This window comes from Orcinus orca, chromosome 2 (assembly GCF_937001465.1).
Source record: "Orcinus orca chromosome 2, mOrcOrc1.1, whole genome shotgun sequence".
NCBI classification, from domain to species: domain Eukaryota; kingdom Metazoa; phylum Chordata; class Mammalia; order Artiodactyla; family Delphinidae; genus Orcinus; species Orcinus orca.
In genome coordinates, this window is record NC_064560.1 from 124,141,974 (window position 1) to 124,156,798 (window position 14,825).

Below are 14,825 nucleotides of genomic sequence, written 5' to 3' on the forward strand. Positions count from 1 at the left end.
ACCCCCAGCCTTAGGCAACCAATCATCTATTTCTATCACATTTTAATGCATTAAATTGATAAATCACACAATATATGATCTTTTGAATCTGGCCTTTTCATTTGGCATTACATTTTTGAGGTTCATCCCTGTTGTAGTACATAATGGTGTTCTGTTCCTTTCTATTGCTGAAGAGTATTTCTGTGTATGTGTTTTATATATATATACATATACATATATATAAATCATACACACATATGTACACATAAAGGTACATGTGTATGTATATACATGTGTGTGTATACATATATATATAGAGAGAGAGAGAGACACACATACAGGTATACTCATGTCACATGCTAAAACATGTGTATGATAATACAACACTGTCTTCCTTAATGTAGCTTTATAGTAAGTATTAAAATCAGGTAGACTGAGTCCTCCTACAATTTTGTACTTTTTCTCAAAATTATTTTGTCTCTTCTAGGTCCTTTGCATTCCCATATAAATTTTAGGGTGAATTTGTCAATTTCTGTAAGAAAGTCTGCTAGGATTTTGATAGATGTTGCATTGGATCTATAGATCAGTTTCAGGAAATTTTTATCTTAATAATGAATCTTTCAATCCATAAACATAGAATGTCTGTCCATTTATTTATTCTTCTTGGAGTCCTTTCAGCAAGATATTACAGTTTTCAGTGTATAAATCTTTCCCTTCTCTTGTAAAATTTATTCCTAAGTATTTATTTTTGATGCAACTACAAATGGAAATGATTTCTTAATTTCATTTCAGATCGTCCACTGCTGGTGTCTATAAATACTGGTATAGAGATTAATCATGTATCCTATGACTTAAATGAAATTTTTTATTCTACCGGGGATAATTTTTGGTGTGGATTCTTTAGAATTTTCTACATACAGGATCATGTCATCTGGGAATAAAAAGGTTTTTTTTTCCTTTCCAATAAGAATGTCCTTTATTTCTATTTTATTTTATTTTGCATGATTGCACTGGATGGAACATCCACTGCAATGTGGAATAAAGCAGAGAGAACAGACATCCTTGTCTTGTTCCTGAACTAGTGGGAAAACATTTGGTCTTTGACCATTAAGTATGGTGTTAACTACAGGGTTTTTGTAGATGCCCTTTATCAGGTTGAGGAAGTTCTCTTCTATTCCTAGTTTGCTAAGAGCTTTTTATCTTGAATGAGTGTTAGATTTTGTCAGGTTCTTTTTGTCTATTGAGATAATGATGTGGTTTCATCCTTTATTTATATAGCTTATTACATTACCTGCTTGAAGATGTAATTGAAGTCTATTATTGTTGAATTGTCTATTTCTCCCTCAATTCTGTCAATTTTTGCTTCACATATTTTGGTCTCTGTTGTTGGGTGCTTTATGTTTATAATAGGTATATCTTCCCCCAAAATTGACTCTTATAAAACGTCTCCCTTTTTTTTTCTTCAGTTTTCCCCAAGTGTTTCTTTTCTTTGAAATTGAAGTATAGTTGGTTTACAATATTATATTAGTTTCAGGTGTACAGCATAGTGATTCAGTACTTTTGCAGATTACACTTCATTATAAGTTATCACAAGATAATGGCTATATTTCCCTGTGCTATACAATATATCCTTCTTGCTTAGGTGTTTTATACATAATAGTTTGTCTGTTAATCCCATACCCCTGTTTTGTTCCTCCCCACTTCCCTCTCCCCTTGGTTAGCCACAAGTTTGTTTTCTGTATCTGTGAGTCTGTTTTGCATATACGTTCATTTGTATTGTCTTTTAGATTCCACATATAAGTGACGTCACACAGTATTTGTCTTTCTCTGTCTGACTTGTTTCACTCAGCATAATATTCTCAAGGTCCATCCACATTGGTGTAAATGGCAGAAGTTCATTCTTTTTTATGCCTGAGTCCCTGGGCTTTCCAACCCTCTGTGTAGCAATGCGCTGCCCCATCAAGCTACAGAAATGCCTACAGACCTCTTGTTTCATCCTCATTTCTTATCAGATGAAGAAACAAACACACTTTTCTCTAAACTGCCATGAGTATCTCTAGTAAATGCAAAATATTTCAAAAGAAAAAAAAAAGAGAGGGAGAGAGAAAAACAAACTCTGCAACTAGACCAGAAATATTGAGGAAAATGAATTCATTCTTCACTGAATCTAGAATTGGGGAGTCATTTCTGATTGGGTTTTTGTTCCCAAACCTTCACCTCATATCCACATGGGATTCTCTTCCTCACTGTCTCTGTGTCCAATAATGTCCCGGAGAGTCATTAATAACCACTTCCTGAGCACCTGCCATGGGCCAGAGGACACACTGCAGAGAAATACCTCCTGCCTGTAATTCACTCTTCTCTCATCATGTGCACTTGGCATTTTTATACAAAAATGGAATTATCATTACCTCATAACCTGAGTGTTTTCAGGGCTTGTTCGTAAGCCTTTGCTTTAGGCCTAGATCACGATCTTTTCTTAGCATGTGTCCAGACTGATATATAAGGGAATCTGCTATAAATGAAAGGACAGCTCATTAGAAATCGACCACCAAGGAAAAACCCTGATGTTATTTACACATGGAATCAGTTCCCATTCTGCTGGGGCCACAGATGCAGTTCCACGGGGGCTGGGTCCATTTCCCCCTTCCTCTTCTTAGCCTTGGCCTCTGAAAGGCTCACTGGTGTCCCCCTCTCAAGGAGATGGGAAAATGAAGGGTCATTTTGTCATCTGTGGAGGTTTGTGGTCTCTCTGTGTTGAAAGGATTTAATTATAAGATTTGTTTGGAAAATTATGACAGAGGGAGTCAGATGGACACACATACAGGATGGGAGGAACACAACAGAGCAAGTGAGGGAGATGATGGTGATGTTGAGACAGAGAGGAAGGATGTTGAGAGATGGGACGCTAGGGGAGAGGCAGATAAACAGAGGAAGGGCACACAGAGGAAGGAGAGAGAGACAGATACAGAGAGCAAGGGAGACATCAACAAATGGGGTGGGGAAGCACACACACAGAACACATGAAGAGAAAAACACACGCAGAGGTATCACAAAGATGAATGGAGAGAGACAGAAGACAAAGATGTAGATGGGGGAAGAGACCTACTGACGAAGCCCCTTCCAGCCAATGCTTAACCTGTTCCTAGAACGTGTGATAGTCTAAAAGAGCTATGGGTTAATACGTTTATCATTTATAAACGTGTTTCCACTTAAAAAGGAAAAATGATGGCAGACAGCCAAGGGTCATTTCCCTTGATTTATGAAACGGCTTTAACATTGAATCAGAAGTCCTCTCCCTTTGCTCTGTTTGTCGGCAAACTATAATTTGTGGTCATCTGTACAGCGACTAGCCCAGGCAGCAGTCCGTGTGCCCAGAGTGGGGCAGGGAGGAGCCAGAACCTAGTGGACACTTGTCAGAGCCCTGCTGGGGACCCACTGCCTGAGCCGCGTCCATATTTGTGGTTTTAGTGGAAACAGCCGCACAGCAGCCCCTGTCACCCTGCCGATAGAAGAGGTCCTGCAGACCTTACACGACTTGATCGCCTACTTCCAGCCCCCGGAGGAGGAGATGCAGCATGAGGACAGGCAGAACAAGCTCCGCTCACTCAAAAACAGACAGAATCTTTTCAAGGAAGAGGTAAGTCCAAAACGTTAGAAATTGAGATTCTCTTTGTGTCCAGAGCTAAAGTACCCCCAATGACTACAATTTAGCTTTGTCTCCATGCATGCACGTGTTTAAGAAAGAGACAGAGAACAAGAGAGAGAGGAAGCTGGAAAGAAAAGGATTCCCTGGAAGCCGCCCTTCCCTGTAGGCACCCCTGAGCACATTAGCAGTGAACATTGTCGTGCTTGTATGTTGGCACGTTCAAACCAGATTAATTTAAAACCTCAGTGTCACCTATGTATCCAAAATTCATCTTCCATAAATCTCAGCTATGAGCGTATGGCATTGGCTGTGATCACCACATTTTGGAAGGTGTCAGAATTACCCTGGAAACTTGTTGGAAAAATACAGATGCTGAGGTTCCACCACATCAGAAATGCCTGAGGAGCTGGTTTGAGAGAGACAGATGCTGCTATGTCTCAAGTCGAACTTGAGCCTCTAAGTCACTTGGGATGGGGCCCGGATATAGGAGAAATGCTAACTTGGGGCTCTAGGGACGCTGGCCCTAGTTCTGGCTCCATCCCTGGCTGTGTGTGTCCTTAGACAAGTCACATGCCTTTTCTGAACTTGGACGTGATGATTTGGCACTAATTTGAAGGCCATGGTCATATTCCTGCAGCCCCCCCATTCCTGGGGACAGGGCTCGTCCCTTGGGCGTTTCCAAAGTTGATGGCATGGGAAGTAGACCCCGTCCCTACCCAGCTTTCTGATGTGAGCAGACTTTGGCTGGGGGAACATTCTGTGTGCCTTATAGGTCTGCTGAAACTACACTTAACACCTCCCTCCTGCTCTTTAAGAACAGCTGGGCACCGATATTTTTACTGGGTAGCATAGTATTGTAAATTAGCTGAGAAGTAGTTTAAAATCCTCTTTTAGTCTTATTGTCTGTAAATTCCACCTCTTTTCAAGGGGATGGGGAGATGTCTTGTGCATCTAAGAGAAAAATAGGTCCTATATCCAGGGCTGTTTCTGGGTGAGTCAGAATCATTTCACACCTGACACAGGGCAGGCTTCTGTGAGACTCATTCATGCTCCCCCTTCCTCAGTATGTCCTTGGATTGAGTTAAACACGTGGGGAGCAAACCCGTCAGAGGAGACTGCTGCTACTCCCCGAATGGATGCTATTTAGGTCTCTGAGGCATAAAAATGCATGTTTTGTTTTGGGGAGGAAACAACAACATCCAAACTGGCACCATGAAGGTCTTTTTGCATATTAGCGTCATCCGCTTTAAAAGGTGAACGATATTGGAGAGGAACGAACAAAAGGGATCCCATGATCTTAATCAAGTATTTTTTCTTTTTGCCTGACTCACCTTCACAGGGAATGTTGGCCCTTGTGTTAAACTGCATTGATCGCTTAAATATCTACAATAGCATAGCACACTTCACAGGGATTGCCAGGGAGGAGAGTGGGATGGCCTGGAAGGAAATTCTGAACCTCCTCTACAAATTGCTGGGTAAGTACATACCCAGAGCCCTCTCCCTGGGAAGGTGGCCAAGGGTGGTCTGTAGGTATTTCCATGGGACGAGCTAAGGCTGTCATCCAGCCTCATTCTTCGGAAGCTTTTGTTAAATCATTTGATTCTAAGCCAGCCATTCATTCTGTTAACTGGTAGCGTATCGTACTTTCCAAACGGACAGCAAGATGTCAGCAAGTAGAAGCAAATAGTGATCAGTTTTGCCAGAATTACCTGTGAAACCCTTAACAGTCACACTCCCCGAACCTCAATGCTTCATCTTTAAAATGAGGGAGCAAGACGAAAATACGTTTCAGGTACCCTCCAGTTCTAGACCTTTGACACCTGCAGTTTGAGGATGTTTACCCTCGACTGTGTGCCCTTTCACTGTCCACCTGTTGAGCCGTCATGATTCCTGCTGCTTTGGCCTGTTCCTTGTTTCATTTTGGTGGAAAGAAAAAGGCAAAGAGTACGGATGTTCCAGCAACCAGCCTTTCTTTTCACAATTATGAGTGTATGGTGACCTTCCGGTGCCTGCTGTCACTGATGCCATCACATGGGCCCAGGCTGCCAGGCTGCAGGAGGAAGACAGCATCAGCCTCTGCAAGAAGGTGGCCACCAGTAATGGCTCAGCCATGGTAACATGGCAGTATTTTAGTACTTCGCTGTGATGTAAATGCCCCATTGAGAGGAAGTCCATGGAAAGCTGAGCGGGCCAGATGGGAGGCCAGAGGAGTCAGGTTAGACTCATTCTCCATGTCAAGGGTCAGGCAGATTCGATTGCCGCTTTATTTAGTGACCTCATAAAGTCTCTTCCAACTCTAACATTTTGTAGTGATGTGGCTTGAACTCAGTAGTCATTATTACAATAATAGCTAACATTTGTTGAGTTCTGTATGCCAGGCAGTAGAATATCTCTTTTTGATCCACAGAGCAACACTGTGAGGTACAGGTACCAATTTATTGATGAAGAAACAGATGCTCAGAAATGCTCATAACTTATCTAAGGTCACACATGTTGTAAGTGATGGAACTGTTTTGAGCCCAGACAGCCTGACCCCAGAGCCTCGAGGTTAATCCCTTGCTAGGGCCAACCCGAAAAGTGGGGTAGGAGCTCAGACTGAATTCTGCCCTCCAGTGACCGTGGAGGTACAAAGCAGAGGTCCTGAGGAAGACATTTCCTTATCCAAGTACCTTACAAACATCTGTCAAACCCGCAGTCTTTGAAAGCCAACAGCATGAAGAACAGGCTACTTGGGGGCCAGTCAACTTACGTGGACTTATTCCAGAGTTGCATCTACAGTACAGGCCTATGGAGGGAAGTTTACTTGGTCTAGATAGGTGGAAATCTAATGACAGCATATTCTCTCTCTCCCTTTACAGTATCACCTACCAGTGGTCCTCAGATAATGAACAAGCTCCAGAATCAGCTGGAGGGCTGGTTAAAACACAGATGTTGGGCCCCATCCCCAGAGTTTCTGGTTCAGTAGATCTGGGATAAGGCCAGAGAAATTGTGTTTTTAACAAGTTCTCAGGTGATACTGACATTCCTCTCCAGGGATACACTTTGGGAACCACTGTCCTGTACTGATGCGTTTTAGATATTTTAGAGTTTCATGTTTTGTTATGACTTGCCTATTAGTTTAACCAGCCTTTTCAGTTGTGTTCATTTGCATGCCTTCCTTTAGCACTGAAGAATAGCAGGTCTCTAGCTCGATTTAAGAAAACATTAGAGGAAATTGAATTCTTAAGCCAGTAACTAAGCAGATATTATTTTCTTGCTTATCACTATCTGAAGTAATTTTATTAATTTGTGTGTATATCGTCTCTCTCTCCTGTTTCACGAAGGCAGGGTATCCGTTGTCGCATTCCCACTGCTTTATTCCCAGCAAGTAGACAGATGCCTGGTACACAGTAGGATCTCTGAAAATATTTGAGTGAATGGTAGATTTTTTACTCTCCAAAATGTAGAAACAGGATTGTATCAAAGGGCTTGGGAGGGGAAGAGTGTTACTCTATTCTTTTTAGTTGCTAAGCAGGTGGAGTATTGAACAGCACCCCAGGTTCTCAGGCCCATCACTGTGCCCTTTAACCTGCATGATCAAATGTGTTCTTGTTCACAGCTGCTCTCATTCGTGGAAACAGAAACAATTGCGCTCAATTCTCCAATAACCTTGATTGGCTAATCAGCAAATTGGACAGACTAGAATCTTCCTCAGGTAAGATGTGATAGGAAACAAAACTGGAGAAGGTGGGGTTTTTCAATATCTGTTAAAAAAGAGAAAACAAAGTTGAATCTCTGAACAATTCTTTTTTCCACTGGATTGCAAGCAATCCTCAATAATTACTTCAACGAAAAGAAATATAAAGTCCTAAATTTTCCTGGCACTCTTATAACTTTATTGAACAACTTTAACCCATGCCTCAAATATCTTTCCTTTTCTGCTTCATTTTTCACTTTTTGCCTTCATCTCCACCCTCTGGGATCTTGACTCGCCCTCTCGCCACCCCAGGGTGCTGGTCCCCTTCTAAATGCTACTTGGACTGTTATTCTCTGGGTTTCTAAACCCTGTCTGGACGTAGTGCTCTCAACTCTTTGGTTAGAAGCAGGTCTGAAGGATGACCAAGAACTTAGAGGAAATGAAAATCCTCATACCCCCTGAATCACCCTTAACATCCTATCTAGAGCCCTTCGTGGTGACTCCCAGAGAATTTGAGTAAAGAAGAGTGGTCATCGTTGGTAAGTGACCATGCCCTGAGGCTCTGCAGTTTGCTTCCTCAGAGATGAGAGAACGTGAAAGGTGTGCGCCCCTATCTGGGAAGCTAAAAGGTTTTTAATGCTCTTTTCATCGTCTAGAGATGGCAGGAGCTTGGACAGGCCAAGGCAAGGCTCCTCCAGGACCATCCATCTACATATGTCTTCTTCCAAAGCCTCTGTTTTCTTCAGTACCTCCACCCATGGGCCAGACTATATTTTAGGGTAATTTATGAAAACCTTGAAAGAAACAGAATCAAGAGGAATCTTCTCAATAGAACCAATAAAGATATTGGCCAACTACTTCCCATGCATTTCCACTCCGGTGTTAACCCTGTAGGTGCTAGGCTGCAAGGGCACCTGTTAGTTTTTCTTCAACCTTCACTTAATACAGAAAACCATCCAGTGTTCCCAGGAAAGGGCACAAAGCCAAATAGCCTTTATTTGTGAGCTTATAGTTTACTGACATACCAGTGCATCTAAAATAAAATTCTGGGATGATTCCTAGAAAAATTCTTATTCAAGGAACACTCAGACTATTTTCTAAATTACTTGAATGGCCTTTAGAATTTATAGTAAACTAAGTATCCCATTTTCTATCTGTTTTTAAATTAAGTATTGTTTGGTTTGATCAAATTAAGAATTCTCTTTTAAAGCTGCTTCTCTACACAGAAGGATCCTGGCTTTGTCCAGGAAGAGGGAGATGGGGTTAGTGATGAATAAACTCACTTCTGAATTGCAGACTGGTTGACCTCAGAGCCTCCTGAAGTGAGCCATCCGAGGTGGCTGCATTTTTCTTCTGGCTGGAAGTATTTAATAGATTCAAAGAAATGATGATACTCTGTTCACTCAGGATGGTCCTTTCACCCTCAGGTTTCTAATTATAGTCAGCTCTGCAGGTTATTTAACGTCCAAATGGTTTTTGTGGTATTCGTGTAGGTATCTTGGAAGTTTTGCACTGCATCCTGATTGAAAGCCCAGAAGCCTTAAACCTGATAGCGGAAGGCCACATCAAGTCAATCATCTCCCTGTTGGATAAGCACGGGCGAAATCACAAGGTGGGTATAGGAAGAACCCCAAACGGTGCTTAACTTTACCTGGCTTTTCCCTTTCTGCCGCTTAATAAGTGTTCTGTGTTACTGAGAGGATGTTGACTGCTCTCTTTCTTGGCTTTGATTTAAAATAATAATAATGATACTACCTTCGGAAACTGAAGTCCTGAGGGACCCTTCCTCCCTAGGAGCACACTCCGAGCCAGTCACGCTGGGTCTTGGGTGGTCCCCTCAGTTTCCACCAGCTTCCCGAGCCTGGCTCATCATTACCCCTTAACCCACAGCTGGCTGTGTGTGGGGTGCTCAACCCCATACAAGGCCAGCTGCAGGATTCGCGCCCACCCTCGGGTCCAAGAGCCTTAGCAGTGAAACAGCTAATACCAAGCTTTGTAAAGAAGCTGTAGAGAAATCAGATTTAGAATGATGTAGAAAGTCTTGGCGACATGGCATGTTCTTAAATGAAATCAGACTTGCCATGAGTCAAACCAGGTGAAGTAAGTGGATCTGCGTGAACAAGCCGGAGGGGGCGAGCTGTGGGGCTCTCCCTCTGATACAAAACAGGTGTGTGACCTTGCGCCCCAGTCATTTCAGCCGTAAAATGGAGCCATCGCCAGCCCACTTATGAAGGTGGAATGCTATATCAAGTATTTCTGAGGTCTCTTAAAGTTCTAACATCTCCATTGTTATGTTATTATCTCTCTAAGCCACAATGATCTCGGGAAAGTCTATTAAAATATGTCTTATCCTGACCCTTCGACATCTGCCCCATATATGGGAGTTGCCGTGATGACTTGTTAGCGAGCAGGCAGGTACTCCGAGGCTGAGGGGGTGCATTTCAAGAGCAGATGGCATACTTGGATGTGAGGGATGGCTGCTGGGCTCATGTGGAGTGGAGAGAACCCAGCTCGGTCACTGGCCCTCTCTGCTCACCATCAGATGGGGGCGCTGCACATCGGAGACGTGTCTCAGGCGGTCCAGGAGAACAAGCCTCCGTAGCACTGCTTAGATGACATGCATCGTCCTTAGGAAACAACAAAAAAGAGCTGTGGTCCTTAGCATCTGTGAAATTGCCTGGCAAAGAACAAAAAGAAATATCTGGGGGCTGTCACTGCTTTCCCAAATGTGGTAAATCAAAAGCAGGCACGAGGCCCCTGCTTCAGCCCAGCTTCGCTACGTTCCAACATGTTCCTTCCTGTCTGCAAAGTGTAATGAGGGTAATTGATGAGCACCCGAGTAACCTGTGGCCTGAGCCACGAGCTATGGGCACATGTCAAGAGGAGCCCTCAGACAGGAAAGCTGCCCTCGTTTCGTCGCTCCCAGGGCTGCTTTACGATCAGAACACACTTAGTAAATAACCAGCTTTGCAATGGCTTCTTTCAGCTTTTCCAGAAACCATCAAAACTGTATCTGCCTTCAAAACTTAGTTCAGATGCCACCCCCTCCATGAAGCTTTTTCTGAATCCCAGTTGGATATGATCTCCTCTCCTCAATCCTTGTACAACTGTGCACACTGTTACATGGTGTTTTCACTCTGCCTTTCCTTATATTACATGTATACTTCTCTCAGAGATTCAGTTCCTTTACAGCAGGGACCTTGTAAACCCCATAGTGCCCAGCTCATACGTTATACACGACAGGCATTTAATCCATGTTTGTTGAAGGTGTGATGAATGAATTAGAGGAATGGATGCGTAGAGCCAGAATCTACTCCTGCCTCACCTTGAATGATTGGCTGGTAGCTCACATATACGTACAAGTCTCATCTCATCCCACAGATGGCTATTAGTAGTAAGAAACACACTTACTATGTTGGTAGCACCAATGTTATTGGGTAAAAAGAACAATTACTGAAAATTATAACAGTTACCCTCTAATTTTTCCATGGAGTAAGCATGTAATAATAAAAGCAAAATATGCCCTTTTCACTTGTCCCCCCACAACCTACCTTACTCCAAACCTGCTCAGTGTTATCACAGATTAATATGTTTTATTATCTTCTCTGTTTCACAAGGATTTGGAGCCACCTGTGAGAAACATACATGGTAAAGTAGTAATATCATTGGTCCTGAGAAGGTATAAATCAGACCTGAAAAGTTAACCTGGGGTGGGGATTTGGGGCAGGAGGGGGCGGTGCAGAAGAGAGCACAGGGAAGCAAACCATTAACTCCCACAGACCTGCTACAGTAGCTCCATAAAATCACCTCTGAGTTCCCAGGCAGCCAATGTAGACGCGTTCCCAACCACCCAGTTCGCGCATCCACAGCGAGAACAGAATCTGTTCCTCGGGCAGCAAAGCACTCATTTCTCAAATATACAACTTGACCAAAAATTCACAGAATTAAGTACATTTTGCATTTTTTTAAATTGTTTTTATAGATAAGTCTGAGGACAAAACTGCAACAGCCAAATGATATGCCCATGGATGTACAATACCCAGTTCCTACCTTTAAAGCAGAATTCCCCCAGGAGCCTGTGTCTGGGGTAGTGACTAATGGAGATTAAAAGCACAAGAGAGGATCTTAGATGAAATGTGGTGTCTTTGATGAAAATGATTACAACTAAGTAGCAAATGAATCCACAAAGTGGGCCAGGGAAATTCTCAAGTTGGGCCAGTGTACAGATTAGAGGAGCCTAATGCCTAAGACAGACAACCCCAAATTCTCACAGTGAAGTCATTGTCTGAGGCCGGCCAGTGGGAGGGCTCCGTGCTGTGTGGTCGTTCAGAAACACAGGCTCCTTCTGTGTAGCGGCCCCACTGTCCCCCAGGACAGGACTTCACAGACTGTCATGTGCTTATGAATCTCTTGGGAATCGTGGTAAAATGAAGGCTCTGATCTGGTAAGTCCGGGGGTAGGTCTGAGCATCTGTACTTCTGGCAAGCTCCTAGGTGAGGCCAGCGCTGCTGGATCCCAATAAGGAGACCCTTGGGATTTGTAATCCTTCCTTGGATCTCCACAGCCAGCTGGAAAGAGAGAGGAGGGTAGGGGCTAGGCCTGAAAGCAGTGTACATCACATCCACCACTTTCCACTGGGCAGAACTCAGTCACATGACCCCGCAGAACTGCAAGGGAGGCTGGGAAATGTAGCCTCTCTGCTCAGGACAAGAAGGCAGAGTCTGGTGACCACTGGGCAGTACCTGCCACAGCCAGCCACTCATCCCAGAGGTCACTGGGATGCTCCCTCTCTGTCAGAAAGTACAGATGACCCCTAGCACTGTGTGCATGTCCCCCACGTGGACTGGCCCATCTATACTCCCTTCACTTTTTTAAAAATTTTATTGGAGTATAGTTGATTAACAATGTTGTGTTAGTTTCAGGTGTACAGAAAGTGATTCAGTTACACGTATACGCATATTCTTTTTCTTTTTTTTTCTTTTTCTTTTTCAGTTTCTTTTCCCATATAGGTTATTACAGTATATTGGGTGGAGTTCCCTGTGCTGTGCAGTAGGTCCTTGTTGGTTATCTATTTTTTATATAGTAGTGTGTGGGTGTTAATCCCAAGCTCCTAATTTATCCCCTTCTCTGCGTTTCCCCTTTGGTAACCATAAATTTGTGTTTGAAATCTGTGAGTCTGTTTCTGTCTTGTAAATAAGTTCATTTGTATCATTTTTTAAAAATCAGTTTTCACATATGAGTCATATCATATGATATTTGTCTTTCTCTGTCTTACTTCACTTAGTATGTCATCTCTGTGTCCGTCCATGTTGCTGCAAATGACATTATTTCATTCTTTTTTATGGCTGAGTAATATTCCATTGTATATATGTATCACATCTTCTTATCCATCCCTCTGTCGATGGACATTTAGGTTGCTTCCATGTCCTGGCTATTGTAAACAACACTGCAGTGGACATTGGGGTGCATGTATCTTTTTGAATTATGGTTTTCTGCAGGTATATGCCCAGGAGTGGAATTGCCGGCACCCTTCACTTTTAAAAGAACCCATTTAAACTTTTTCAGAAAAGGGAGTTTGCCCCTATTTCCCATTTTACCCAAAGAAATGCCTTCTAAAACAAAGCCTGAACGATGTCAGCACATTTATGGCATCATTTATTTGTAGGCGACATACTACTCCCTTAGTCTGTGCGCTTTTCACCGAGGCTTTTTTCTTCTCACTGTTCCTATTGTATGTGGATTAAGCTCTGCTTTTCTTCCGGCTGTGACAGCAAGGCTCCTACAGCTGTCACTCCAAGGCAAAACAGATGAAAATGTGTGATAGGCTGGATGATAAGTATTTAATTTCCTGGCCATCTATGGCTCTTTTCTTAGAGTGGGAAATTATCCTCTGGATTTCCAGTGCCACAGTCAATATGTTTCACGGAGTGGTAATGGTGAGAATCCTCCGTAAAACTGCCTTTGGGGTTCTTTTCTGCTTGTCCCGTAATTGTACTTTGTATTTATCTGGAATGAAATTGACATGCAGGGAGTCAGGTAGAAAATTAGTTTGTGAGAATTACGGATACAAATGCCATCAACAACCTGAAGCCATCCAACCCCACCAAGCATTGAGTCTTCGGTGGTCACTTTGTGAGACTGAACTGCGGCTGCCCCCTCCCTGTCAGCCCAGCCTGCCACAGTCCTGGCCGTTATTCAGCCACTGTTGTTTGCACAGTCCTCCCCGTAGCGGGGAGAGGGAGGAGAGTGCCTGGCCCAGCAGCTTGCTCTGCCACAATAGGAACACAAAATCTGTATGAATGAGGACGCAGCACAAGGAGGTGGGGCAGACAGGCCAGCACGTGGTAGAAGCAGCCAGAGGCTGTTCCCACTTCCCAGGTGGCTGGAGAACGATGTGGATTAGGGACAGCGCATGATGACGGGTCTGGTAGATTCAGGGGCCGCCTGGTTTGCTTGCTCTTGTGGTTTGCTCTCACTCTAAGGGGGAGAAACGGTAGGTGAAATGTTTCTGAATCGGGATTTCTAGGAATATAAGGGTATCTTAGTGAACTTTGATAATATCACAGCAAGAGACCCAAGACTTGGAATCTGCCCTGCTCTCCTCTCTACCCCACCCACGTGAGTCCCAAGCCTGCTCTGAGCAAGGGACCGTAGCCAAATGGGAATCGCAGTGTGTTTCAGGAAGCACTGTATGAATGCCTACTGATCTTCTGCAGAGGGCCCCCAGGGCCAGGCAGGAGCACAAGTGTCAGCTTGAGGCCCACAGAGGGCCTTCTAGCACCTACCCTGAGAGGAAGTTGTGCCTGGGTTTTGTGCCCTAGATGACTCACCTCTCCCTAGTCCTGGCCCTGGCTGGGATATTAACGTAGACAGGCTGTCTTCAGAGCTCAGACTCTTACCCACTTTAACAGAACAGTGACCACAGGTGCCATGCCTAGTTTGGAGGGATGGGGCACAAGACTAGGGCAGAGCAGTTAGAAAGAAGCCCAGCCTCATTTTCCCGAGGGGCAGCAGGCTCCCGGGCATCCCTCACTCATGCCTGGTGAGACAGGTGCAGCTTTCTTGACTCTAAACAGGTCCTCGCACCTGTCACCTGGCCCCCACCTTCACGAGACCTGCTTCCTTCATGTGCTGTGGCCATCAGGTCCTGCCTGCTGTGCCCTCCCAGGGGTCCTAAGGTCTGGCGGCGTGTGTCCTGCTGCAGGTTCTGGATGTGCTGTGTTCCCTCTGTCTCTGCAATGGGGTCGCAGTGAGAGCCAACCAGAATCTGATCTGTGACAACTTGCTGCCCCAGAGAAACCTGCTCCTGCAGACGCGGCTCATTAACGATGTGACAAGGTAAGGCCACCACCGTCATTCCAAATGCCCATCTTGTCCCCAGAAAGGAAAGGAAGAGGGCTGATCTCAACTGCAAAGCCACCTGCCCATCATTTCTGTGCTGATGCAGCCGCGTAAGACGAGACCAGGCAAATGTGTACTTTTTCAGGGCCTTGTACTCCAATCCCTTCAGCTGAGTTTCTC

The 14,825-nt window shown here is 44.1% G+C and overlaps 1 protein-coding gene across 2 annotated transcripts in view; it reads left to right on the forward strand.

Annotated features, from left to right (window-relative positions):
- The window catches only part of RYR3 (ryanodine receptor 3), a 555,614-nt gene that overhangs the window by 290,286 nt on the left and 250,503 nt on the right, over window positions 1-14,825 (forward strand). For both annotated transcript variants that reach the window (XM_049705467.1, XM_049705468.1), the window contains exons 13-17: window positions 3,451-3,619; window positions 4,968-5,103; window positions 7,227-7,322; window positions 8,798-8,916; window positions 14,509-14,642. In XM_049705467.1, coding sequence (XP_049561424.1) covers window positions 3,451-3,619; window positions 4,968-5,103; window positions 7,227-7,322; window positions 8,798-8,916; window positions 14,509-14,642 — 654 coding nt within the window. The remainder of the gene's footprint in view (window positions 1-3,450; window positions 3,620-4,967; window positions 5,104-7,226; window positions 7,323-8,797; window positions 8,917-14,508; window positions 14,643-14,825) is intronic.